The sequence below is a fragment of the Meriones unguiculatus genome, chromosome 1 (genome assembly GCF_030254825.1).
Source record: "Meriones unguiculatus strain TT.TT164.6M chromosome 1, Bangor_MerUng_6.1, whole genome shotgun sequence".
NCBI classification, from domain to species: Eukaryota; Metazoa; Chordata; class Mammalia; order Rodentia; family Muridae; genus Meriones; species Meriones unguiculatus.
Window position 1 is genome coordinate 38,100,234 of NC_083349.1, and position 26,643 is coordinate 38,126,876.

Sequence of the window (26,643 nt, forward strand, 5' to 3'; positions counted from 1 at the left end):
AAGAAATAGCACTGTTTTCATAGGCCCTGCAATGCCAGAGCAAAGCAGATGCTGACTATCCATGGTCCTGGGATGTGCCACTGAGTCTGAGCCTGTGTCTCAATCCACTCTGGAGACTAGCAGTACACAGAACCAATGAAGAAGGTGCCATCAAACAGCTCCTCACAATCCACACGCTACCAGTCTCCTCTGATCATGAAGCCCTTGCCTCTACAGAGACCAATGTGACAAGAAAATGCAGTGGGAAGGGGAGGGCTGAGTTGAAAGGGTGACTCCTGAGGGCACTGACTGAATTGCCTTAAATGATGACTTGTATCTTAAGTGTCCCTGAAACTCACATACGAGAAGGTTTCCAGCTGATAGTGCTATTGGTAGATGACAAAACCTTTCAAAGGTAAAGCCAACTAGGAAGATGTAAGTTGTGGCTTCCTGGCAGCCATGAGGTAAGCAGCTTCCCTCAGCTTGGAATATCTGCCATCATGTTCTGCCTCACTATAGACCTAAAAGCCACGAGACCAAGCAATCATAGACTAAAATTGCCTTTCGTTCTTACAAACTGCTTATCTCAGGTATTCTGTTACTGCGACAGACAGCTGACCAGCACACCTTAGACTAACTAAAAGCTTAGTGAACTTGGGATGGATTTCAGTCATGGGTTTCACCTGACTGAACTTGCGTTGCAAGTAGACATAGGGTAGGGGAACCAAAAACAGGTACACACAATGTCCCTCAAGCCACAGACTAGTTCAGCAGCAGAAGGTTTGCGGCACATTTTAACAATAAATAATCAAATCCACTGAAATCAGGTGACTGGTCCTGACTACAAAACTGTGCTTTAAAAAACGGAAAAGAAAAGAAAAAGAAAAAATCAGGTGGTGTAAACATAATACCCTATGAACCTCCACTGGAAAGCAAAGGCCAGAAATTTCTATGAATTTGACCTTTTCAGATTGCAAATACAAATGAGACCATGAAGCATTTCTCTTCTGAAGTGGGTTTGTTTCATTTAACACGATGTGCTCGAGATTCATCAATGCTGCCTCCAAGGGAAATATCTTTTTTTTTTTTTTTTTTACAAATAAATAGTATCCCATTATACATGCACATGTGTATACATACGTACACAAATATGGGATATGGAAGACATTTAAATTATATACTACCACACATGTGTGTATGTGTGTGTGTATACAAACATATATGTATATAATTTTTAAAATCTGTTCATTCATAGACTCCTGGGTTGCTTCCATATTTGGGCTATGGTAAGCAGAGCTGCAATAAACACAGATACAGATATTTCTCCAAAATACCAATTTTATTTCCTTTGATAGATAGCCAGAAATGGGGGTTTCTGGATCAAATGAGATGCTGAGCAAAGGGCATGAGTTCCCAGTCATAAAATGAATGAATTACCGAGGCTTTTGTGCGGTCCTGCCATTACACGTGTGAATAGATCTCACTGCGGTCACCATTCAACACAGCACATGGTGAGAAACCATCATTCTGTGCACGTCAATACTTGGTCTTTGTCAGGTGCTTTCAGTTTTAAAAAGCTGACCTCTCTGAGCTGAGCCATGGGGAAGACTGTGTCAACACCTCTGTATAGATTAAGCCATAGGTACACAGACTAATCCATCAAACAACTTAACAGGTCCCGCAACGGACAGAGCAGCGTTCCTGGTGAAAACTGAACAAGTTTACTTACATTCTTTTGAAGCATTTCTGACACAAACCTGGAATGAAGGGACAAACGCAAAGTTAGAAGGGTTAATTATTTTCAAATAAATGTTTCTAACAGCACCGGTTCACTGCCACTAATTAGAGATTAACAAGCAATAATTACTCAGCTCTTTCTTTGATAGCAAAAGGGGGAGAGGAAAGTCACCGGGAATATTGTCCTGTGGCATCGTGCAGGCAGCTCTGCGCATCCACACAGGCCCCAGGCTGCCCCAGTGGCTCCAATCCTGTTTGAGGGAGTTGCGGTGCCCTATGCTCCATGGACGATGAGGCCATGGACTCCTACGCACACACCAGCATGTAGGTCCTTCTAATCCCCTCTTACGTGGAAGCTATTTATATACACTGTATTGTCAGTCTCCAAGGGCAGAGTCCGGCAGGGACTAGATATTGGAGGAAGGTGAAGGACTATGACAGAAGGGTCTGTGAAGTGTTGGGGAATGGTGCAAATAGTGAACCTGCACTCCTGACTACTTGAACGGGGACCACTGTCCTGTGAATGGTTGTTTCTGTCCCGGCCAGAAAAGATTGTCAGTTTTCTTCCTTCTGGTGTGCTTTCAGACTAAAATGTGAATTGAGAGCCTGGGGATGTACCAATGCAATAGGAACTTTTCAGGCGTGAACAAAGCCCGTGGCTCCATCCTTTCACCAGGAAAAACAAACTATAAATTAAGGTACAGTGACCACAACAGCGGACTGTGCAGGAGCCGAGCATGCGGCCATCGCTGAAGGCAGAGGCGCTGCCCTCTTCTGTGATCATGTGGCAGCCCTCACTTTGGCACTGCCGAGAGAGTATGCATGAAGTGAGAGGAGCCCAGAAAATAGAAGCAAAACTGAGATCTAAACTTACGCCTGGAAAGTGTAAACCTAAAGAAGCTCTTCTTTGTATCTCTTGATGTAGAATACAGTGCAGTGAAATTTCCTGTTAAATATTCAAAAGACCATGGAAAAGCCATCAAAGATCATATAAGAAAAGTACTTAAACGGTCAACAAATTCCCAAATGTTATGTGAAATTGAACATAATGAAGATTCATGACAGTATAACCCACAACCAAAAGCAATTGAGGAGGGTACAGATGTTATACGAGTATTGCATACACACCTGTGTCACAGTGAAAGCTATTACTTTGTGCAACTATTTTTTTTTAAGTAATTTAATGAGCAGGGCACCATACTTAACAAAGCTGGTCTTCTGGAGGAGCCCTGGCCTAATACAGGATACGAAGAGGGTATTGGTTTTTAAATGAAGACTCCTTCTTTTGTGGAGCTGAGGAGATGGTGCAGTAGGTAGGAGCACTTGCTATGCAAGTATGAAAACCTGAATTTAGATCCCGAGCACTAATGGAGAGAAAGGGGTGGGGTGGGCGAGCTGCGCATGTCTCTAACCCCAGTGCTGGGGGTCAGAGACAGGTGGATGCTGGAACTGAAAACTTGCAATTCAGTGAGAGGCCTTATCTCAAAGGAGAAAGACAGAGAGGCACGGCAAGATACCCAACATCCTCCTCTGGCCTCCGTGGCTGTGTGAACCAGCACATACACTTATACATGACATACGCACAAACATGAGCAAGTGATTTTATAAAGTGGCCTAAACCCACTTAGTGACCTTGGCATGCTAGAAGATACACTTAATGTGTTTTTAAAATTTAATCCTATATCTTAAGAAGACTCTAGAGTGTGCTACTACATCTCGAGATCCTTGGGCTTTGAAAGGAATTGCTTCAGCTGTGCGGGGGCAAAAAGCAGGAGGCTCAGGAGTCTGGGCTATGCTGCCCTCTGCTCTTGCAATGTCTTTGTCGAGAATCACTTTCAGGTGAACTGAAAAGAAAACCTCTTCAAAAACATGCACTTAAAATTCCGACCTTTCCTACTCGACCCTTAAAGAGATCGTGTACTGGAACATATTTCCAGTTTTCAACATTGTTTTTCGTGAAGTATAATTTATATATCCTAAAGGTCACCCATTTTAAGTGTTCTATTCAATAATTTTAGCAAACTGACTGGGTTGTGGAGTCATCATAATAATAGGCTTAGAATTCTCATCATTGACGCGAGATCCCCTGGGTCTATAGGCAGGAGATAGGCAGTATTTCCATAGCACCCACAAACCTCTCCCACTTTCTGTCTCGTGTGTGGACTTGCATTTTCTATATATTCAATATAAATGAAAGTTTATAAAGTGTGCCCTTTAGCATTCTTCTTGTTTTTCTTAGAATAATATTTTTAAAGTTCATCATGTTCTGACTGAGTTGTTTTTTTTTTTTTCTCATAGCTGATCAGTTTTATTGTATACCACATTTTTCTGCATCCACACATCATTCTGTAGACATACCAGGTGTGTGACAAGTCCTCTGATAGCCTTGGTGACATGGCCTTCTGCCTCTTTCTTTAACTCCCAGGATTAACTGAAAAAGGGGCTGCAAATCTGACATCTAGAGATTGAAGGGATTGGACGCCAGAGCCTGGGCTTATCCTGGTTCCCCCCAGAACGGGATACCTTGTGGTTCTTTTGTTGGTTTTATTTCATGTGTGTATTTGTCTACATGTCTGAGTACAATTGGCATGTGGTGCCTGTGGAGATCAGGGGAGGCCATTGGATCTCCTAAAACTACATATGTGTGAGCAGCCATGTATGTGCTCAGAAGCAAAGCCAAATCCTGCACTGCCAAGACTTCTTTCTAGCCCAGTCCTGCAATTCTTTAACTCTGTGAGCACCTGCTTTGTATTTGGCATCTTTAAATTGTGACCTGAAGACCAATCACACTAGAGTCTTCAGGTGGACCAGTGGTGTTGTCTCTCTGCACCATGTTTTAACATTTCTGTCTGCACGTGGTGCTCTAGCCTCTATTCCTGGAGCTACAGACTACCTCAAAACAGGCTACTCACATCCTCTGGTGAACTCACTCTGTGCCTAGAGACTCTAGAACAGTTTGGTTTCTACCTTTCAGTGTCTCTCTTGCCTGTGTGTCACGATCGAATGTGTCTAGATGTTTTCTTGCAAGGGCTCTGCTTTCCACGGATCCACAGATGTGGGATAGGGGTGCAGAAGGAATACAGCCTTCCTGCTGTGTGTCTGTGCCCTACTCCTCACGTGACAGTTCAGGAGAGGGGAGGTTCTAGTTCAGTACTTGCCTATGTTGTGCTCATTCAAGGGTGTATCATGCATATATTTTTTTTCTGTTTCTATGACAACATAAAACAATCATGCTAGGAGGTTTTAACACACTGAAAACCCACTGAAAGGATACAGGTGTCTCTGGGTGGCTAAAGCAGAGAAAATGTCTCTGTATTGTACCTCTGCATAATACACACACACACACACACACACACACACACATACACTTTCTCTTGGTTTTGAGAGAAGTTATCAGCATGTGGCTAAGGCTGGCTTAGAACTCATTATCCTCCCTCCTGAGTCTCCCACATTGGATTGCAGGCATGTACTGCCATGCCTGACTGAGACATTTTTACTGAAATGTCTGTCACTCATCTATAAATGTAACAGTTTCCGTAACACCTTATGTGTTTTCCGTGCCTCCTCACACCATTATTCTTGAGCATGTGTAACAAATGCTCACACATGCCTCTCTTTTTCACACTAAGCATGACATGAGACCCATGCCACACTGAAAGGAACTCTACATTTAAAGTCACATAGATTCACTCTATTAAACCCTGGCTCTGACACTTTAATCTACATGAATAACATAGTTTAGATGGATGTCCCCCAAAGGTTCATGTGCCAAAAGTTGGCCCCCAGGTTGGTGCTGTTTGGAAACAGGGTAACTTGGGAAGTGAGGTTTGCTGGGATATCTTTAGTGCCCCTGAGAGGCATTTTGGAATTTTGGCCAGTCTTCTCTCTCTGGCTATCATTCCTGGCTCCTGGGGTCCATCAGTGTACCCTAACATCCACTGCTTCGCCAAAGGCATGTGACCTCTATCATATACTGAAACCTCTAGAACAATAACCCCCAAGGCACCTCTTCTCTTTATGAGGTAATTATCTCTGGCATTACATCAGAATAAGGTTAAATAGTCTACTGGCTGTGGGCAAGTCAGTCAGGCTATGTCAGGCTCAGTTTTCTTATTATAAAAACAAACAAGCCAACAACAACAATGACACAGAAACCTTGTGGAGCTTTCTATGACGGTCAAGAATGGTGTGCAGGGGGAAAGCTCTGTGAGCCACTGACCACCATCACATGCTTATAGGAATTACAACAACCGGAATAGCCTGCCACTGTGCTCAGATCCCAGCTGGGTCATAATGGTGCCTGCGTTTCTCCCTCCATTTCAAACTCCAGCAGAGAAGCAGAGGACTCATCCAAAATACAGACCAAGCACCCCCCCCGAGCTCCCCTCCCCACACTACCTCTCTGTCTCCTTGACGGACTCCTCAGTGGCCTCCTTGTATTCGGGAACTGCGTCATTCAAGTCCATGCACACTTTGCCCACAAATGCTCGCTGCCCAAACTTATCTGTGAAGCACACAAAGAAAGAGACTGGAGATATGTTTGTTTTCCAATGTGTGTGATTATTTTTTAAGGATTCAAGAAACATTTTTAAATTAAAATTATTCTAAAAAGCAAGAATGTTTACAATCATCTTTCACACTGTGACAATAACAAAGCCACTAAATTTGGTTAGTGATAAACATTCTTCCAACTAGTCCCCAACCCATTCCCAGACTTCCAGGAAATGACTGATATTTTATATTCCTTATTTACCTTTTACTTTTGATTCTATAGTTTGTCTATAGTTCTTCTAATGTCATAACTATCTTGACACTCATCTTCCCTCGTGGTACAAAAGGAATTAGCCTCAGATCTAGAAAATGCATTTATATTCCTTGACGTACCAACTTTTCTCTCCCATCCACCACCCTCCCATTCATTTCTCTCCCATCTGATACTCTCCTGCCATCAGTAGATTGTTTTCCTCTGAATGCATGTTGAGTCCCTTTTCTAGATGCAACACAGCATGTGAAATGTTAAAAGCTCAGATGCTGGGCTATTGACTTGCATTTGAGTTCTCTTCCCAGTGATTACTCCAAAATGGTAGCTTTTATCTGAGATCTAGACTCTGGTACCCGAGGATCCTCTGTGTTGTACAGGATGGTAAGAAATACACAAAGAATGATGCAGGAGGCTCATGGTCCTCAGATGCTCAGTTACTGCTCTCTCTTACTGCAGCAACATAGAGATATCGTTATCATCGACCAAATTCCTACCAGCTGCTGGCAATGAAGGATGTTTATCAGATGGAACGCTTATTTCATTTGAGATACGGAGGTAAGGTTGTTTTACAATGTCTCCTTGCTGTCTACAAAGACTTTCTGCCACTCTCTCCCTGGGAGTTATTTTAATACATAGTTATCAGATTACTTCCTTAACACACCACGATCGTCATATCACTCTACTGGCCTGAAACCTTCTTTTGGGTCTCTGATGCATGTCCCTAACCCTCTGTGGTCTAAACCTGTTCATCCCTTTCTCCCTCCTGACCTCATGAATCTCTCCCTTCCCCTGAACCATGCTATTTCCTGTCTCCATCATCAACATGCTTGCCCCCACTCCTCTGGCCATCTCACTTACTCATTTTAGTCTCTCCCTGTTTTGTCTTCCACGCAGTTAAAGGCCACTTCCATAGAGTCTTCCCAGGCTCTGTGGAAGAATCTTTGCCTCTTATGAAAACTTGCATTATTGTTTTCAGTGTCAGAAATTCGGCCCTTGGTATGAACTATCCTGGAAGGCAACAGCATGGTAAACACATCACCAGCCAACAGTGTTTATCAAGAGCCTGCTATAGGCCAGGCACTGTGCTGGGTATGTGTGGAATCATCAACCTAAATCCAGTTTCCCTTCTTCCCAGCTCTGAGGACATGTGAATATTCAATCTGTGCTATGAAGGCACCAATAGATATCAGATAGCTATTTAGGGTTACGTATTTTGTACAATGTTTGGTTCCTATAACAGAATCACAGTTGTTACTGGGATTATTAATCAGTTTCAAGTACCCTTTCTGCATCTTTCATGACAAAAATTATCTCCTATTTCACTGTGTTCCTGACATGTAGCAAAATGCCCTGAATCTAGCTAACCACCAAAACCTAGCTGTTGATTACAATATAACTGTTGCCACAGATACACTGATAAATGCACCCTAAAAAGCCCCAAATCAAAATATAAAATTCAGACCTTCAACCATCCTCCTGGAAATCAGAATCCATATAGAAATAATCAAATCATTTACACAATAAAAATCCACTCCAGGGTCGTGAATATTCACACTCCGTTACTTGCCAGAAGTGCAAAGCACAGATGCTCGAATTCTAGATCCAAAGACACATCTTCCCACTGAGGATAAACTATTACCAGGCATGCTCTGGTTATCTTTGCTCAGTGTGCCCATAAACCCTGCTTTCAGCTGCTCACCTGTAATTTCCGCAAGGATCAGGGATGAGTCAGTGTGAATTGTTCCAAAGTAGCAAGCCGTGGTTGTACCATTCTTGAGTGTTCTCCGCTAAAAATAAACCACAAAAATCCTGAATCGCATGTGCTCAAAAAGTCACATGGCACATGCAGATGAAATTAGAAGTCTGGTTTTTAATTTTAAAATGTGTTTATTTAAAGGTATGCCATCTTGATGTGGAAGAGGCCTAAGTAAATGGCAAAAGTATTTATATCTTCAAAGTGTGAGCTTAAGGAAAGGTTAGTGATTTTGATTTCCTAGATTCACATGGTTGTGTGTTTCAGAGGTCATAAAATGAGATGCCAATTAACTCCTTGTTCTTTGGGTCGGTCAAGGATATTTGAATTTTGTTGATTTGCGAGTATACACATGGGATATTTCAGTGTATGACAAAGTAAAATTATTGAGCCAGACTTCTGCTTCAACTTGGCAGGACAATGACTATTATGCCTCTTTTTTTCCTTAGCAAATTTTCACTTGCTCTAAGTGAATAGTAAGTGAGAGCAATATGGATTAACTCCCAAGAAAGACACAAGATGAGACAACAGCAGAAGTAAACACAGAGAAGAACCTGGAAACCTTGGGAAGAGGGTGGACAGATAGGGAGCTAGCAAGAAACTGGCTGGAGTCTGTGAGGTCACTTCCTCCCTACAGAAGCCACCCAACCATTCCTAGCCTGCTCTGTGTGGGGAGTCCCTCTCTGTAGAAACTGGTTAAGTGTGGAAAGGGCACAAATCCCCCCGCCAAAAAAAAAAAAAAAAAAAAAAAAAAAACCAAGATGAAGAAAGGGCTTAAGTAGAGATCTAGTTGATGTCCAGGGTCTAGGGCATCACTTCCTCAGAACACCAAGGATGTCCCTCCCACCTCTCCTGAAGAATCCCTTCCTGTAGAAAATGAATGGCTACAAGATATGTTCTCTCAGTGACACTGGGGCCTGTGTGCTCCCTACAAAGTTCAGCCTGTAATAAGGTTTATCGGTCGGTCAGTGCTAACATGGCTTTGAGGAAAGCCCTCCAGCCTGGATTCTCATGAAGAAAAGCTTGAATTGGATGAGAAGCTGCAGTTTCAAACTGGACTAGAAAATTAAACTAAAAACACTAGAAAATTCAAAAATCTATGCAAAGAACAGTCAAGTGACAAGACTGGGAGGACACAAGAAGGAAGAGGTGGGGGGAGGGGAAGGAATGGAAGAATGCCAACTCTTTTAAGCAGAGATCAACTCCACCCTAATCTCTATCAGCATGTGTTGACCTGCTCATAACCAGAACTGAAAGTCATTTCTGGCAAATAAATACTTGCCAGGGATAGACCAGTTTAGAACCCATTAATTTTAGATTTATCTATTTATTATGTACACAGTATTCTTTTTTTTAATTTTATTTTTCTCATTAGTTACATTTTGTTAATTCTGTATCCCAGCTGTAACCCTTATTTCCTCCCCAATCCCACCCTCCCTCCCTCATTTCCTCCCTGCCCCTTTCCAAGTCCACTGATAGGGAGGACCTCCTCCCCTTTCATATGACTCCGGTTTTTGTCAGGTATTTTCAGGACTGGCTGCAAAGTCCTCCTCTGTGGCCTAACAGTACTGCTCCTCCCTTGGGAGGTGGGGAGGTCAAAGAGCCAGTCATTGAGTTCCTGTTAGAAATAGTCCTTGTTCCTCTTACTATGGGAAGCCAATTGATTACTGAGCTATCACGGGTCACATCTGAGCAGAGGTTCTAGGTTTTATCCTCTCATGGTCTTTGGTTGAGTGTCCATCTCAGAAAAGACCCTGTGCCCGGGTATGTTTGGTCCTTGTGGAGCTCCTATCCTTTCCACATCAAACTCCCCTTCTTTCATATGATTCCTTGCACTCTGCCGAAGGTTTGGTTATGAGTCTTAGTATCTACTTTGGAACACTGCTAGGTAGAGTCTTTCAGATGCTTTCTGCGGTAGACTCCTGTCATACGTTCAATGCATATCCCATTTGTCTTTCTAAGTGAGGATTGATCATCATACCCCATGTCTGCTTTCTTGATTATCTTCTTTAGGTGTATAGACTTCATTATGTTTATCATATCTTTTAGGTCTATATAAGTGAGTATATTCCGATGTACACAGTATTCTGCCTGCATGTAGGCCTGCATGCCAGAAGAGGGCACCAGATATCATTACAGGTGATTATGAGCCACCATGTAGTTGCTGGGAATTGAACTCAGGATCTATGGAAGAGTTGTTAGTGCTCCTAACCTCTGAGCCATTTCTCCAGCCCGAATCCACTGACTTTGAACACCTACCTTTCTAATAAAGAAATGGATCTCACCTGAGGGATATATAATCTTTGATTATGAAGATCTGATGTAGTGGAATTTTTCCCTTCTCTCTCTCTTTCTCTCCATATATATATATATATATATATATATATATATATATTCTCTCCTATCCCCAATAATCTTTGCAAATATATTTTGACAGCAATAATATCTATCTACATTAAACAATGTCAAAATCTTTTTTTTAACTTCAGTATAAAGAATAGATGTGCCTCTATCTCCCAAAAATTTGGCTCTCAAAATCACACACACAGTATGAATTTCATTTCCAATTTCCCTGTCTATATCATGTACTAGAAACATAGAGCCTAATTTATGGTAGACTCTACCAAGGGTGTGTGTTGACTTTGGGGTTCTATTTCTCCATTCCCCCTTTTTTTCCTTTGCTGTGATTTGATGACTCATTTTCTTTTGTTTCATACTATGCAATTTTAAGCAATTTCAAACCCTTTTTAGAACAATGTGAAGTCTAAATACATTTTGAGGATAAAGATTTAGTGTGGGTAACGCAGTTCATTAGCACCATGTGCTAGCCAATTCATAGCCAGCTTTCAGCCTGAAAACTTTTTCTAGTGTCATGTGGATGCGGGCTAAAATGTAAGCCCCACAATTACAATTAAGCAGGACAACTGAATGAATGCAATCGCTCGCTTCTATCCTTTGAGGCTGGAACGATACCAGACAAGGAGCTGGCAGGAAGGCTAGGCCAGTCTGTGCAGTGTGTGGCCAGTACCATAGAACAACCGGTAGTTCAAAGAAGAATCCAGGAGCACAGTCCGGAGCGTTCACTGAAGGAGGCAGTGGCCGGGAGAAAAGCGTTTGCAGTCTCCCTTCTTTACTGCGGATGTCTTTTCAGTTTCTGACTGTGCTCTTACCCTGGAGTTAGTCTTTAGGATAGAGGAGAAGGAGGGGCACTCTCCAGGCCATCAGCATGCAGTGGACACACACTGCAGCCAGTGCTCAGGGACTGCAGTGGCTCCGGGGTTTCTACAGATACTGTCAGTGCTCACATCACATTCCCACCTGTTCTGCAATGGGGGACCCATCCTCCCTCCTCGCAAACCCGCCGAAACAATGTGATATCCTCCCCAAAGTAATATGAACTTTATTTTCCCTTGAACATTGATAAAATAAACACACAATGCAGCTCTTACCATGTTCTAGGCACTATTTTAAGGGACCCCACAAATATTAACCTGGTGAATTGTCATAACAATCAGGGGAAGTAGGTACTATCGTTATCTCTGAGTTTTATAGATGGGGATGGTGAGTCACAGAACCTTCCAAAGGTCACACAGATATTCCATATGGTCCTCAGAACAGCACTGTAGATTGGCTGCAGCAAGAGAACACACCCAGAAGACAAGAAGAAGAGAATGCTGTAGAATTCACCAGGCTGAGATGAGGGTCCTTAGACTCAGACTCTCTCCTTGCCACTGAGAGGATATCACAGGTAACGCTCAGTGGATAATGAAAAGAATTAAAAACGTTGCACTCTGTGCCAAACTTAGCTTCCTCTATCTTATACCTGAAGTCTGGTTCTAGAAGGGAGTGTTTGCCTAGATGATCAGGCATTGCACAGCACCTACACACAGAATACTCACCACAACTCTAGTGTAGACTTCTTCAGCCAGATCGGTGCTCTGGAACCTTTGCTCTGTAGGAAATGTGTATTTGTTCAGCCACTCCAAAAGTGGCAGGTCTATGTTGCTTCCAGCAAAGGCATACTGAGGGGCGTGGATGTGTGTGTCGACGAGGCCTGGCATGAAGAACTCACTGAGAAGTAAAGAGAAAAGAAATCATTCCAAAGCGTCTTTAGACGAGGGATTCACTTATCCTGCCCATTTACAACTATGCGTTTTCTTATTTTTAAAGAGATCAGAAAACAAGAATAGAGTTCAGCTAAGAGAGAGAGAGAGAGAGAGGGAGGGAGAGAGAGAGAGAGAGAGAGCACCCAAGTTGCAATGTGTGCAGTTCTAATCAGAGAGGGTGGAGGAAAGGAAAACAAAGAGGTGCACAGAAGCTGCTGTAGCAGAAGAAAAGAGAAGAGCTATGGCCGCATTCGATGACTCTGTTTTCACAGGTGGACAGAGGGCAGAGGCTGGGATGGGGTCTTCAAGCTTCAAGAATTGGGCTGAGGGACAGGCACACATGTCACAGAGGAGGACAAAGGCGAGAGATAGTGACCTAAGGCTCACTGGCCCTCTTCTTTAAAAGACTGCAAGAAATCCCATCCTCCATGTGTTCAAAGGCTGCCCTTTCAGCAGAAGCATCAAGAACATGCCTGGGCTGGTTTGAGATCCTTGAGCTTTGTCAGGAAATTACTAAGATGAGCCGATGGTCTGAAGGTGAAGTGACGAGGAGGCTGTGATGCTGTGAACACCAGCCATGCTTCCATTCTTTCTCTTTCCTTTTCGAGACATGACATTGATGTCATGCCCAGGCTGGCGATGAAATCTAGTCTCTCCTGCTTCCAGTTTCTGCGTGCTGAGGTGACAGCCATGCCCCGCTACGCTCAGGTTACCATTTGTTCTTCTCATTAGCTGAGTCTGACCATGCCACCCAGTCACATTTCTAGTTATTCTTATAGATATTCTGGACAGGTATTTTTAAGTTTTCAGGAGCATTATCCACAGACAGGAGGCAGGCCAACGCTAGCAGACATGTAAAAGCTCATCTAAAGAGCTAATTCAGTTCCCTTGGGTATTCACTGTATCAGCTCATCCAAATGCAAAATATATTAGCAGATGATATATATTCTGCTACTTTTACCTAGAGAAACTGGAAAATCACCCAAGGAAGTTGAGCTTGACACTCAATACCATAAAGAGAAAACCCTTAGCCAGCAAATAATATGTATCCATACATCCAGATATAAGATGCTGCCATGAGCAGCTTTAAAATTCCCTATTTTCAAAAGACAACTAGAAATGTTAATGTGGCTGTGGTTATGGCAGCTAACACTGAATGCGTGTGTGTACTAGAGCTAGACACAGCTGAATATTGTGTCCCTTGTGGTAGGCAGCTTGCTATAACAGATGTATATACATACACACATATATGTATGTATTTGTATGTACATACATACATTCTAGGTCAAACTGCCCGAGTGAGGACCCAGCAGCGGGATATGTGTCATGTGATCTGGTCTCGCTGTGTCTCATTTTCACCTTACGAAAAATAACGGCAGCTAGCAAAACATCTAAACTGATATCACAAATCTAGTGTTAATTTTTTAAAAATTATTTATTTATATAGATGTTTTGCTAACTTTATATTTTGTGGACTACTGTGCTGTAAGCAATGAGTGGCTGAAACAAGTGTCTCCAAGTACTGACTCACATTCATTGGTCACCGTTTCAATCGATTATGATGTGCACCCCGGTTACATATCCATTGTCTTTTGGTTATATAATATATTGACTGTAAACCAGACTTGCATATTTTAAAAAGATGTTAACTTTGATAGAGCTGAAAGGTCATTTCAAATGTGTCTACATGGCTACTAGATAGTTCCCTATAAAATGAAATATAGATTATATATATTCAAGGGTATTTCTTGATGTATACATGCACACACACACATTTAATAAAAAAAGAGAGAGAAAAAATAAGGAAAGCATTATGACCATAGAGTTGTTGGAAGGGCTGAGTTACTGTGTGCAAAAGTAGTGCCTAGCAAATGAAAGTATCAGTAAATGCTGGTGGTGGAAATGTAATGTTCTCAACACATAGAGCAAGCGAGTGGCATCCTCATTTGTACATCAATAAATGCAAGCTCAGGAAATGTCCTTAGCTTGAGAAAGCTAATCATTGGCTTGTGAGCTTTGAAGGGGAGTCTTGACCTTGACAGCTCCCCGATAGGCTCAACATTCTTGTTCGCTATACCGTATATGACAAAGAACAGTGACAACTCATGACTAAGAAGGGAGTCTACAATGTGAAATGTGTCAGTCTCTGTCCTCTATGGGTACCTCTGCCTCTCTACCATCACAAAGTAAAACAGCTTTTGAGTTCGTGTGCAGGTGGGTATTCATCAGTCATGTTTAGGAACTCAGTTAAGACTTATAGGGGGTCATCTGCAGAGAAATAAGATATCTTCTTGTCTTCAGAGACTTTATAATAGTTCAAGATATTAGAGAAGTGTGTGTGTCAGGGAGGGAAGGAAGAAAGAGAGAGATCTTGTCACACAGAGGCTCTTAGTGAATAATTTCATTAAGTGTCTACTCAAGATAAATAAAGCATAAATTTATAAAACAGATTTTGCAAGAATGTTTGTATCAGTTTTGTTTATATTGTAGCCCCAAACTGGAAACGATATAAATAACTGTCATGGAAAATATGGATAAACCAACTGTGGCCCAATGGAATACTATTCAACAGAAAAGTAAAAAGCAACAAATTACTCTTACAAAATGAATCACTTCCAAAACATAACATTGAGGGGTCAAAGGAATCGCTGAATGGATAAAGTATTTCCTTGGCAAGTGTAAGAACCAGAGCTCAAATTTCTAATAGTCACCCACACACCAGAGGGCATGGCGGCTCACCTTCAATCCCAGTACAGGGTGGGGGCAGTGATAAAGGGCCCCAGAACAAGCTAGCTGAATAGATTAGCTAAGTTGGTAAGTTCTGGATGTCAAGAAAGAGACCCTGCCTCGACAATTGAGGTAAAGGATGGATGAATAAGATACTGTGTCAAATTCTGTCTTCTACATGCATGTGCACAGGTACATATCCCTGTACAAACACGATGAAAAATACACAAGCTAAAACACTCTTGTAATCTTCTGTGCAAAAAGCTTCTGAATAAAGATAATGGTGACAAGAACAGAAAAGCAAGTAATAAATATGAGAGGAAGAATTTAATATTTTACCAGTACCTGGAAGCAAAGGAAATGATTCAGAAAGACAAAGTTTTGAGGATATTGAGGGTGAACACACGACATGCAAAGGATGCGCTTGGAGAGTCAGGTGTGCAGGGCCACATGTCAGCCTAAGCCACATGTCAAAGTATGATGCAGCAGACTGTTTCACGTTTCTGCAACAAACTACCTAAGCGTTGATACTTCACTTTGAAAAGAGGCTCACACTTCTGAAAACTATATCTAGTCCCTAGCTTGTGACCTCTAGGTGTCCAAGAAGTTACTGATGATGTGGGACAAGTGGTCAAGCAATAGTTAAAGATAGGATTCAAGGTTGGAAAGCTTTTCTACAAACTGCTAACACCAGAAATTTCTGTAGAAATAAACAAACAAAGCTAAGTTTTGAGCAGCAGCGTCCACTTACAGAGGAAGAAAAGAAGGCAATAACTGACATTGGCAGAACTGTTGTCAAGAAACCAGGACACAGAGTTATCAGCGAGAGTAACAGAGGAGGCAGGGGAGTGACCAGTGACAAAAACCTGAAGGCAAAGGATATGGAGACCTCTAATGCAATGATCCCATGGTGTTCAACTTCAAAGGAGTTCACCCACTGAGTCTCACTGATTTAGTTCTATCCAACGTGGTGAGGGCTGATGAGCTCCAGATGGGGGTCATAGAGAACGAACTGGGCATATTTCATAGCAAAAGTCAGGATGGGATGAGTACATGAGAGTTCATTGTTTTTAATGCAAACCTGTGCGTGCTTATCAGGAACAAAAGCTCAGGAGCAAGAGAGGTGCTTGAGGGTGCTTGAGTCTTCAAGAGCAGAAGTAGAACAGGAAGGACTGACTGTGTCCAGAGTGTGGCTTTTACCCAACACAGGAAGCACTGGAACACGACCCCAGCAAATCCACACACTCAAGCCTGAGTATGGCGTACGCTGAGGTAAAGATGCGTGTAGGATGTGAGAGATGCCCTCGGAACAAAGTCCTTCAGTGCACCACTTCACTTTGCAGAGAGAAGCTGCAGTTCAAGGATGGTTACAGACTCGCAACTTGTCAACACCACAGTCAAGGTTAGAAGTTGGTTCACCCTTCGTAAAATGAGCTAGGTGGTAGCTATCAAGAGCCAACTTGAGGTGGAGCAAAGAGGCGGCCCACAGGCGGCACCGGAAGGAGCTCTCCTTTTCTCTCCGCTTCCTGCTTCCCATGTTATTTATGCTCAGCATAAATTCCCTTAGAAATCATAATTCCCTTAGTGGAAGCCTAGCCTTATAAAATACAGAAAAAGAACAATATATGACCCCATATACAGTAACCAGAACACCTACCCACCTTTTATATTTTTTTATTTTTATCTAACTTTACTTTTGCACTGCTGGGAATTAAACCCAAGGACTTACATAATATTATTACATGTATAATAAGCATATGTTATATTACTAATATATATATCCACAGTTCCATTCCCCTGAACCCCACCCACAGCTTCTCATTTCCTTTTTAAGGGGAGGTTTCAATATGGAACCCAGACTAGCCTTGAAATTGCAGTTCTCCTGGCTCAGCTTCTGTGTGATGGGATTACAGGCATATGGTGGCATTCCCCCACCCTGCCACTCATTCTAAACTAGTGGCAAACAGGGAAAGAAGCCGTACAATCAGAACAGTTGGCAGAGGGCCCCCAGTCTGTTTGCATACCATCATTAGTTCAATGGACTTCCAACCACATTACCCTCAAGTCACTTTCCAAGTTTTAAACGCATTTGCAGAATAAAAAATGGTGGTGCCACTCTTTATTTGGTTTAAAAATACAGCCTTCTGAAATCAGATAAAACATTTGAGCTGAAGACAAGTGTTCTCATTTGTATCAAACAAATCAATCGAGCTATGGAGACATTGAGATTTGCACAAGGAGTGCATTTTATACAGATAGTAAAGTCCATACAAAATTCAACTCAAACACATTTTGAACACAGGTCTTCCCTAAACATGCTGTTGGAGTGAGTAGTTCCTCAAACTGGTCCTTAATAGTTTTCCTGTTTTTTTCCCTCCCATTCCCCGTCCCCCATGTTTATATGGAGCTAAAAACTTGTTAAGATTCAACCCTGCACACAAGATACTCAACAGATGTTTGCTGAAGAAATAAAGGAACCATGCCAGCCTCTGGTCCTCAAAACTTCTGTCCTTCACTGGGCCTTCCACTTGCCCATCTTCCCCACTAATGGTCAGCTGGTTATTTAAAAAGCCCTTCCTCTCCTCAGTGCACAGTTCCCATCACTTGAACCTTGATACTGGCTTCCAGCAAAAGGGAAGGTGTTAGCAGAGACTTACTGGTGGCTCAGCTCTCTGATCTCACATGGTTTGAAGCACCATTCTTTGGCCAGTTTTTCTTGCTGGGATGATTCTTCTAGAAACACTATCTTTAAGAGAAAGAAAGAAAAAAAAATCAGATATTAATAAATCATAGCCATTTGTGGACACTAAACACACAAATGTTTTCAAAAGAGAGTGATGCTTAGTTAATTTTAAAAGATATTTGGTATCAAATGGGATTGATTTTGGAGGTAAAAATAGGACAATAGTTTGCATTTGGTTATCCTTAGAAGTAAATCGCGTACAGCTTCTCTTTTGCAAGTATGTAGACCACCTGAGACTCCAAATGTGTTCTTCTGAAGACTCAGATTGGCAGGGACAAGGCACATTACTTATCCTTCATTAAAGTGATTAAAGGAAACTCTGCTGCAGAAAACACCCAACTTCAACCTAATAAGAGATGACTGTTGTTAGGCTGTTATGGGAGACACTACTGGTGCTTTTTAAGGTTACTGTGGAGACCAAACGTGACAATTCTTGCGATGAAATTAGCATATTCCTAGAATAGTAAGTGGTCAGCTATATCTATGGCTGTTTTGCGCACTGTGGCTGCCTTTTCTATCAGCTAGATTGTTCAGCAAGGAAACATAGAAAGCCATGAGGTTAGAATGCAGAAAACATTCCCAGTCTGTTTGGTCTCTTGGATTGCTTTGTTTTGCTGTGTTAGGATCTAGAGCATGGTATGATAGGCAAGTGCTCTACCACTGAGCCAGGCCCTAAGGCCCTCCATGTTTTAGTTTTAAATGCAGTATTATGAGAAAAAGGCATTTCATTGAAAATTAAAATTTTAAAAAACCTCTAGAAAAAATTGTCTACCCAATGGAGTAAATAATTTTGTGTAACTGAAAAAGAAAACATTGATTTTTTTGTGTTCACTGCAACATGCCTTTTAAAAACTGTGATATTGATTAGAAGTAATTCCTAAGTTAATACAATGAGATGTTTATAAAGATCAATTTGAATCAATAAATTTAAAAAAAGAGGAATCAACATTCATCAAAGCCTAAACATAATTATCTTAAAAGCCACAAAATTGTTTATCAATAGTTTTCAAAAGTGATCTATTATAAGCTTCATAAATAAGTAGTGTAGTTTAAAGAAACCTTATGCAACTTACTTAAAATATATTAGGAATAAATGTTTTTGAGCAAAATAAAAATGAACAAAGTTTATTCTAGAGAGATAGAAACCAAATGGTGAAACTGAGGTAGTTTTGCTACCCTTGTGGGAAACTCATGGTCAGGAATGGCTTTTGACAATAAACAGATTTTATGGAATAAAGCCCTTATGTGGGCTTGATTATTATGTAATAATAATATACTATGTAATACAAAATACCCATGTCTAGTACCCTGTGACATTTCTCTGCTACTGTGGTCTTTGCTGTCACCTAATAAAGCATTAAAAATAACTTTGCCAATTAAGATATATTTCAACCAAATAATTTTAAAATTCAAGAAACCAGTAAATACTGCTATAATAAAAATTTTCCTATTCCCAATTTTGTTTTATTTGAAACAAAGAAAATGATGAAAGTGGCTTTCATCATTGATATCTATGAAAACAGAAAATAAGAAAAATTATGCTGCACCTATTTCATGCTCCCAAGCAATAAGCACTGACCCATAATGTAATTGCAGAAAATAATGTTTTATATGCATGCAACAAATTATCTTCCAATACACACAATAGATGTTTATAAACTTCCTCATGTTTTGGGGAAATTTTAAATGTTTCATTTTATGCTCATGAATGTTATTATGATAGTTTTTCTTTTTGTTTTAAGATTTATTATTTATACAGTATTCTGCCTGTATGTGTGCCTATAGACCAGAAGAGGGCAGCAGATATTATTATAGATGGTGTAAGCCACCACCTGGTTCCTGGGAATTGAACTCAGGACCTTTGGAAAAATAGCCAGTGCTCTTAACTGCTGAGCCATCTCTCCAGCCCTGATGATATCTTTTCAATAAGACTTCCAAGAAGAAAATATAGTGCATTAGATTATAACTGTAATGGATTAGAACAGCATTCATAACTCAGTAGGGAAGGAGAGACTGCACAGCATTTCAGACCATTAGAAAGGAGAAAGTCCATATTTGAGTCTCACTATGTCACCCTGGCAGGTCCAGAATTGCTATGCTGACCAGGCTAGCCTTGAACTCATAGAGATTTGCCTGCCTCTGCCTCCCAAGTCCAGAGATTAAAGGACTTAACACCCCTGCCCCCATCCAGAACATTTTAAAGATTAATATCATGCTTTATTTGAGTGGATATTTTTAAACTGCTACAAATGATGGGTTTTAAATATTTACCTTTAACAAGTCGTACATACCACTAGTGTTTAAAAGTTTAAAACCTATACTGTTTTCCCAAAAAAAAAAAATTTAAGGAAAATGTGAGTTTTTTTTTTTTTTTTTTTTTTTAAGAGTGAAGTATATTTCTCCAGGCATAGTGCAGACATTCACAATGCTGATCTTATAGCTACCATTTCTCCAAGACCCTCACTTCATCTGTCCTCAAAGTATACATCACACATAGCGAAAGACTGCAATCTCAGAGTCAGAAAGGACTAGTTAGATACAACAAAACAGAATAATGATTAAACTAATGAAGACGTAGTTACCGAATGGAACTGTCCGTTATATCCTTTACATAATGCTAAGTAGCTTTTAACAAATCCAGGTTACCATACGTTTATAGTGACACTTTTGATAATGATACGGTAGGTATGGGTGTGGGTAACGGTGCACATGTGAACACGTATGTTGAAGGGATGGTGTGTCTCTTTACAGAAAAAAAAAAAAAAAGGACGGTGATTTCACTTTCTTATGCTCACCATAAAGCTGATTCTACTGACAACGTATAAGAAAATGTAAAAGCAAGCCCGGGAAATACTGAAGTCTAGTCTCCACACTCAGAGCCCATGGGTGGGGAGTTAAAACACAACCAGAGAAGTGAGGAATAAGATGGGCGTGGAGAGGGCGGGAGCACGCTGAGGCCACTCTCCCACTACATCAGAGGGACAAAAGGTCTCAGGAAAGGTCAGAATCTGGAAAAACCAGGAGGGAATTGGCACTTGATAAATATCCAGGGATGGAAGGGGGACTGACAGGGACACAGGAGAGGAAGGGGAAAGCAACAGGAGCCCTGCAGATAAAGGCAGACTGTCCGTGTTGTCAGAGCGGTGGGCTGGGAGTGCTTGAATTCACAATCCTTTTTTATTTCTTGCTCTCATTTGCATCTTTGCTCATCCAATACTGTTTGTGGACTTGTTAAACACTGTTTTCACTTGGATTGGAAGCCATCAGTTCATAGTGAATAGAACACTATATAATACAGCATTTAGTATGAAATGTTGTTATGGAGGGTGAATGATGAACGGACTAAAATTGGTCTCTCCGAGAGATGCTACTGAAGCATAGATTTACATAAAGGAGGAGGTGACTTTCATACTCTGAGAGCATCAAAAGACCAACACAGGATGTGCTTGGTATGTTCAGAAACACCAAACATAACTAGCGGAGACCCAGCCCAGGCACTAGGAAAAAGAGTGGAAGGGATCCAGACCAGAGGCAATCAGAAGTTGTAAGGCATGTTCAGCCTTCAGGTTTTAGAAAAATCTCTAAAAATCTGCCGGAAAATATGGTTGATGCATCCTTTATGGTTCAGGGGCCTCCTTTCCCCTAGAGTGTCTGGGCTCATGATGCCATTCATTTGCTTGTTCGTTCAAGCGCCTGACATGGCCCTCCGGCCTTCCTCCTTAGAGGCTATGGTCTCAGTCTAGGCAAGCTGTCAATCACACACACAAATCATTAAAAACAAGGTTTCCTGAAACCACCAACTTCCAGCTGGAAGGGGCTTTCTCAGCCAAACTCAGTTTTCCAGACGAGGAACCTGATTGCCTTCTGTTAAGCAAACAAATCCAAGTGCCTCTCACTTGAAATGAGGGGTATTTAGGATGAGCAATAATGATAATGTCAGAAATACTAAATCCAAAGGCAGATGAATAATGACTATCAGCTTATGACACAAGTCCCTGCAAGATTCAGGCTTCAAACAGCAGATGGAAATTTTGGACAAAAGGCTCGTTGCCATGGCGTACAGTAAACTTCTGGACAATTGTGAGATAGCTCAGCTATGCAACATGAGGAGGTAGCCTGTGCCTGTACTCATCACGAAAACCTACACAAGCTACTGTGATGGGTGATAAGACAAACGATATGACACTTTGGAGATGGCCAAGGCCATTGGCAAAGACAAACATTGGTATGTTAGAACAATTCATATCAAACTGATTAATGGAAAAGTGAGATGGGTTTGAAAAGCAAAAGTCAGCCTACCCAAGTACAGTGAAGTGAAAATTACCACAGAGGCACCAAAGAATAGCCTGAAGGGCTTTGATTTTCTGATCTAATATTCTTTTTATGAATAAGGGAGCAGATCAATCCATGTGATCATCCCAGGTGCAGAGCAAACACGAATATTTGCTAGGATACATCATCTGCCCAGGCAGCTTACTGCTTGTCTGGTAATATAAACTAGAGGTGATAAAAAAAAAAACTTTCCCCATAATCTCAGATACTAAATATTTTAAGCGTAGGGGAACACTATCACACATTCTTCAGTAGACCAATAAATAAAAAGCATGAAGGAAATTAATTGAAAAATTGAATCTATTACAAAAATAAATGATTCTTCCAAATGTTAAAACCTGGATCTGCAACAAAAGACCCACCAAAAAGAGTGCCAATCCCTCACACTATGAACGATCCTCTGTTAAGGATCGTTGCAGACAGGAGCCTGTCAGAGTTGTCCTTTGAGAGGCTCTACCTAACAGTGCTACAAAACATAGGTTCAGACTCACAGCCAAACATTGGTCGATGCTTAGGGAGTCTTGGGGAATAGTGGGAGGAAAGAGAAAAGGACCCGCAAGTGACAGGAGCTCCACAAGAAAAACAATGGAGGGTCCAGAGGGGTGTGCTGAGAATTAAGCAACAACCAAAGACCATGCATGAAATGGACCTAGGCCCCTAGAGAGATGTAGCATATGGGCAACTTAGGCTTCAAGTGGGTACTCTAGTAAGGGGAGTGGGGACTGCATCTGACAGGGACTCACTTGCTAGCTTTTAGATCACTTTTCCTTAGCAGGACTGCCTTGGCAGGCCTCAGGGAAAGAGGAAACAGAGGAAACATTCAGTCCTGATGAAACTTGATGAGCTGGGGTGTATGGGAAAGGGAGCTCCCCTTAGCTGAGCGAAAGTGGAGAGGAGAGGGAGAGAGAAGGTAGGACTGGAGGGGAGGAAGGAAGGAGCTCCAAGGGTATATAGTGAATAAAATAAATAGATGGGGGGGGGATTAATTAGAACAATGAAATAACCTGGATCTAAAATGTTGAACAATGGTATATTTAAATAATTATCAATGTATCATTCTATAAAATTTGTTCTACAAAGACAATAGTAGTTTTACAGTGAAGAAACATGGCAGAGACCAGCCATGTTGCTAACATCCCCATCTCCTGTAACAGGGCACACCATCACCTTCTGACACAACTCACTGAGATCATCACATCACTTCTGACATTCCTACTCACCTATATCACCAGAAGCTCATCCTGAGGAAATCCTGAGGAGATAAACCCAAACTGAGGTTCAATCTAAGAACTCTGCATTCTTGAAAGTTATCTGGCTGGCAGGCACCATATGAAGAGAGACAGAGACCTGCCCCCAGGCGAAAAGCAACTCAAGAAATGTGACAGACAAATGGCACTTGTGATGTTGGAGCTGATTCTGCACCAGAGGAAGAAAGGGGCATTCTTTTATACCATGAAGAAGGTGTGGAAGGGGCAAAGGGTTGTGTAGAGTTACACCTACATTAATTTTCTAATCTGGGTGGCTATGATTAATGAAAGGTCTCATCCTCAGTTTCTATAGAGGCTGCAATGAAAGATTTATACTGGAAAGGTGTCTTAGTGCCTTGTAGGAGTGATAAAATTCTCTGACCAAATCAATTTGAGAGAAGTCGGTTGTCTTAGAACAGGAGACAAATTTACAGTTTGTCTTATTTTGTTGTGATAAAACACTGACCAAAACTAATGTACAGAGTAAGGATTTTTTTTTTCTTTTTTGGCTTACACACTCTGATGATAGTCCACCATTGATGGAAGTCAAGGCAGGAACATGAAGTTAGATATAAAAGCGGAGCAGAGATTACAGTGGAACGCTGCTTGCTAGTTTGTTCTCCAAGCTTTGCTCAGACTGCTTTCTTGTAAAACTCAGGACTACCTGCCCAGGCGTAGTACTTCCTGCATTGAGCTGGGCCCTCCCATGTGAGTCATTAATCAACAAAATATCCCTACAGACTGGCCTACAGGCTATACTGATGGGAACATCTTCTCACTCAAGGTTTCCCTTTTCCTAAATGACTCCATGCTGCGTCAACTTGATTACAAAACTAACTAGCACAGAGACAGCACACCACAGGGGGAGGTCCTAGTGGAGCTAGCCTGGCGGTGATGGTTACATCTTATCTACCACAAGGAACAGAGAACAAAAAATGCAAAAATGCTTGTTTGCTCTCACCTCAATTTCTCCACTGTAACACATTTCAGGATCCCCCCAACTAGGGAATGGGACCATTCACATGACTGTGTCTTCCCATCTCAATTAATGTAATCATGACAGTCCCCCAAAGGCAGGCTCATGGGCTAACTTAATCTAGACAATCTCTCAGTGAGATTCTCTTGTCAAGAGATTCTAGACTGTGTCAAGCTGATACTTAAAACTAAACACAACTCTACCCCTTGCCAAATCGACACAGAAACAATCCACTTTAAGCTATAACCTTCTACCCCTTGTCCCAAAACGCTTGTGTTTGTCTCATAATGTACAACACAGTCCACTTTTTAAAAGTCCCCAAGGCCTTAAAACATCCAACTTTAAGAATTCAAAGCCTGTTAATGATGAGGACCTATAAAACAAAACCACGTTTTAGATTTCCAACATGTAATGGCACAGAATAAATAATTCTCATTTCATAAAAGAAGGGCTGGAACATAGCAAAGAGGAATCAAATCAAAATCCCACAGCTCTGTATCCAATATCTGAAGCTTATAATGGAGTCAGCTGGGCTCCACATGCTTGGGCAGCCTTGCTCCCTCCTCTCTGCCACCTGCAGCATAAGCAGCTTCTCAGGCTAGATCCATTTCTGTCATTCTCCTTAGTGTATGTCCCATGGTCCCACCATCTCCAATATTGTGGGGTCTCAATTGCAACTGAGGCTTCATGGTCACAGCTTCACTCAGTGACTTTTTGGGGTCTCCCCACAGGTACACATAGCCTGGCCTGTTCTCCATGACCTCTCAATTTTGTATCTTTCATGTTTCAACACAAGTACAGTATGGATGGTATTTACTGCCAAGTTCTGCTGCCAGCTCAAGGTCTATCTAGGCCCCTATGGACCACAGCTGCATCAATTTCTCTATGATGAGATGACTCTAGGGAGACAGTTCTAATGCAGCTGCTTTGGAGATGCAAGAACCCCTTTAACTTAGGTTTTGTTATGTTTCATTTCATTTCATGTGTGTAGGTGTTTTGCCTTCATTTATATCTGTAGACCACGTGCATTCTTAGTACTGTCAGAGGCCAGAACATGACATCAGATCCCTTAAAACTGAGCCATGTAGGTGCTGAGAATTGAACCCAGGTCCTCTGGAAGAGCAGTCAAGTGCTCTTAACTTCTAGCCAGCTCTCCAGCCCAAGTTTCCCTCTTTAAAATAAATGTGCATCTTCACAAGATGGAGCCCTCTTTGAGAGATAGAGTTTTGTCCTTGAGATACTTTCCTATTCTCCCAGTGTACTGTGGCTTTTCCAGTCCAAAGTTCCAAACTCTTCTACATCGTCTCCACAGAACAATTCCAAAAGTCTAAATTCCAAGGGTCAATTCATCACCATAGCCCCACTTCTCAGTACCAATTTCTATCTCAATGTCCTTTCCTATTGCTGTGATAAAAGTTCCCCCCGACACCCCAAATCAGCTCAAAGAGGTACAGTGTTTGGGGCTTATAGTTCCGGGTTATAGTCCATCATTGTGAAAAGTCAAGAAAGCAGAAGCTTGAAGCAGTTCTGCTTGACATCAACGGTTAATAGCAAAGACCAAGGATTAATGAAGTGCTCATGCTAGTGCCCAGCTTGCTCTCTTCACTCATATGCAGTTCATGATACCCCGCCCAGGGAAGGGTGCCACTGACAGGAAAGGTCTTCCCACCTCAATTAATACCATTAAAAACAACTCACAAATATCCCCACAGGGCAACCTGATCTGGGCAATTCCTCACTGAGACATTTTTTTCCTCTGGTGAGTCTAAATTGTGTCAAGTCGACCTTTTAAACTAATCATCACAAATGGTATGTCTATCTATAAGTTACTCTTTGCTCAAAAAACAGCATAATATGTGTGTACTGTGTACATTTGTCCAAAGCACAAGGGTCACATATCAGATATTTACATTAAGATTCATAACAGTAGCAGAATAATGGTTATAAAATAGAAACAAAATAATTTTATGGTTAGGGGCCACCACAATTTGAGGAAGTGTATTAAAGGGTCATAACATTTGGAAGATTGAGAACCATTGGTGGGAAAAATATAAAATAAAGTTGGCAAATGTTAACCTTAGGGAAGCGTATGAGAGTCATTTTTACTGTTCTTACAACTTTTATAAATTTGCAGTAGTTTTTTTTAAACTTTAAACTAAACAGCATATTACTTAGAAACATAAATCTATAAAGTGAATGAATAAAGACAAAGGAAAAAAAACATAGAATACAAGAGGTGGGGATAAGAACAGAGACAGGAGGGTGCGTTGGGAGTATCTGA

The 26,643-nt window shown here is 41.4% G+C and overlaps 1 protein-coding gene across 2 annotated transcripts in view; it reads right to left on the reverse strand.

The window, feature by feature from the left end:
• The window catches only part of Gda (guanine deaminase), an 86,071-nt gene that overhangs the window by 25,897 nt on the left and 33,531 nt on the right, over positions 1–26,643 (reverse strand). The window contains exons 2-6 of one of the 2 annotated variants that reach the window (XM_021662470.2): positions 17,722–17,806; positions 12,131–12,302; positions 8,178–8,265; positions 6,115–6,220; positions 1,709–1,736 (exon numbers count right to left, since the gene is read on the reverse strand). In XM_021662470.2, the coding sequence (XP_021518145.2) occupies positions 1,709–1,736; positions 6,115–6,220; positions 8,178–8,265; positions 12,131–12,302; positions 17,722–17,806 (479 nt within the window). Of the gene's footprint in view, positions 1–1,708; positions 1,737–6,114; positions 6,221–8,177; positions 8,266–12,130; positions 12,303–17,721; positions 17,811–26,643 lie in introns of both variants that reach the window. The other variant, XM_021662469.2, reaches the window with a different exon arrangement.